Source organism: Puntigrus tetrazona, chromosome 25, assembly GCF_018831695.1.
Source record: "Puntigrus tetrazona isolate hp1 chromosome 25, ASM1883169v1, whole genome shotgun sequence".
NCBI lineage: Eukaryota > Metazoa > Chordata > Actinopteri > Cypriniformes > Cyprinidae > Puntigrus > Puntigrus tetrazona.
In genome coordinates, this window is record NC_056723.1 from 6,857,427 (window position 1) to 6,858,774 (window position 1,348).

A 1,348-nucleotide genomic window follows, 5' to 3' on the forward strand; every position below is an offset into this window, starting at 1 on the left:
TTTAATTTTGATTTTATGTGTATGTATATAGGCGTAATGTTTTTTTTTTTTTGGTGTCCCTCAACTTCCTTGATGTGTATGACACTGACAGGTGGATGGACGACAAACTGGTCTCCTTAATGACACCAAAGCTGTTAGGTGAGCGGCCTAACACATACACGTACACTAAAGCTTTGGCAGAACAGCTCGTCCAGCAGGAGTGTGGAAACCTCAACGTCGCCATCGTCAGGCCCTCAATTGTAGGAGCCAGCTGGAAGGAGCCGTTCCCCGTAAGCAAGCTCATTTCCATCCTCCCACCTAATTAAAAAAATACTGCCTGGATTTTGAGCACCGCTCTTTCTTTTCCACTCTGTTTAAAGGGCTGGATTGATAATTTCAATGGGCCGAGTGGGATATTCATCGCTGTGAGTGGCCACTTTTGATTTTGCAGAGCAGATTTAAATGCAGTGGTATTTCACTTCGTATGATTGTTTATTGGTACTTCATGTTAAAAGCTTTTTTCTTTTTTTTTTGGTTGTGCAGGCAGGAAAGGGGATTCTGCGAACAATGAGGGCTTCAAATAACGCTGTCGCTGACCTGGTGCCAGTCGATGTGGTCATCAACACCACTTTGGCCGCTGCCTGGTATTCCGGTTCCCAGAGACATGCCAGGTCGGACATGACCACCAACACCAACCAGCACACTAAATCCCTCACACATGGACCGCTGGCAAAGAAAGTCATGGAATGAATGTCGCTAGCTTTCTGAAAATGTCGTTTGTCTCCTTCACAGGCCGAGAAGCATGCTGGTGTACAACTGCACCACTGGAGGGATCAATCCATTTCACTGGGGTGAAGTTGGTATGAATCACTTTTTTAAACCTATCGCTGCACAGTGACCTTCAAGTGCTTCATTCCTCTTGCTATTGAATGCAAATCAAAGCGTGAGAAGGCTCACTTGTTGGAACAAGCGTATGGGTGTTAGCCAGCTTATTCTTTTCTTCTTTCTTACATGGGAATGGGTTAGGTTTGGATTTGATCATTCAGGCTTCAGTTTTTGAGACTTAACTTCATAGCTGTGTGTTTTCCACTAAATTGGAGTAGGGTGGGGAGGAATGAGTTATGATTAAACGTTAGTGGATGAATTACTGTGAGTAGTTTTGTGATACCATATTTGGATTTTATAACCTTAAATCTAAATAGAAAATGCAACATGGCAACAAAGTAATTCTGTGTCCTTGATATTATATTATATTAATATTATATTTAGTGCTGTCAAATGAGTAATCATGATTAATTGCATCCAATGTAAGATTTTTCTTTATTTAAATTTAGTATACTATGTATATTTATTATGTGTATATATATAC

The 1,348-nt window shown here is 40.8% G+C and overlaps 1 protein-coding gene across 1 annotated transcript in view; it reads left to right on the plus strand.

Moving 5' to 3' along the window:
- The window catches only part of LOC122330874 (fatty acyl-CoA reductase 1-like), a 12,271-nt gene that overhangs the window by 4,452 nt on the left and 6,471 nt on the right, over positions 1-1,348 (plus strand). Inside the window, exons 4-7 of the mRNA XM_043228209.1 lie at positions 92-269; positions 360-404; positions 523-650; positions 772-839. Coding sequence (XP_043084144.1) covers positions 92-269; positions 360-404; positions 523-650; positions 772-839 — 419 coding nt within the window. The remainder of the gene's footprint in view (positions 1-91; positions 270-359; positions 405-522; positions 651-771; positions 840-1,348) is intronic.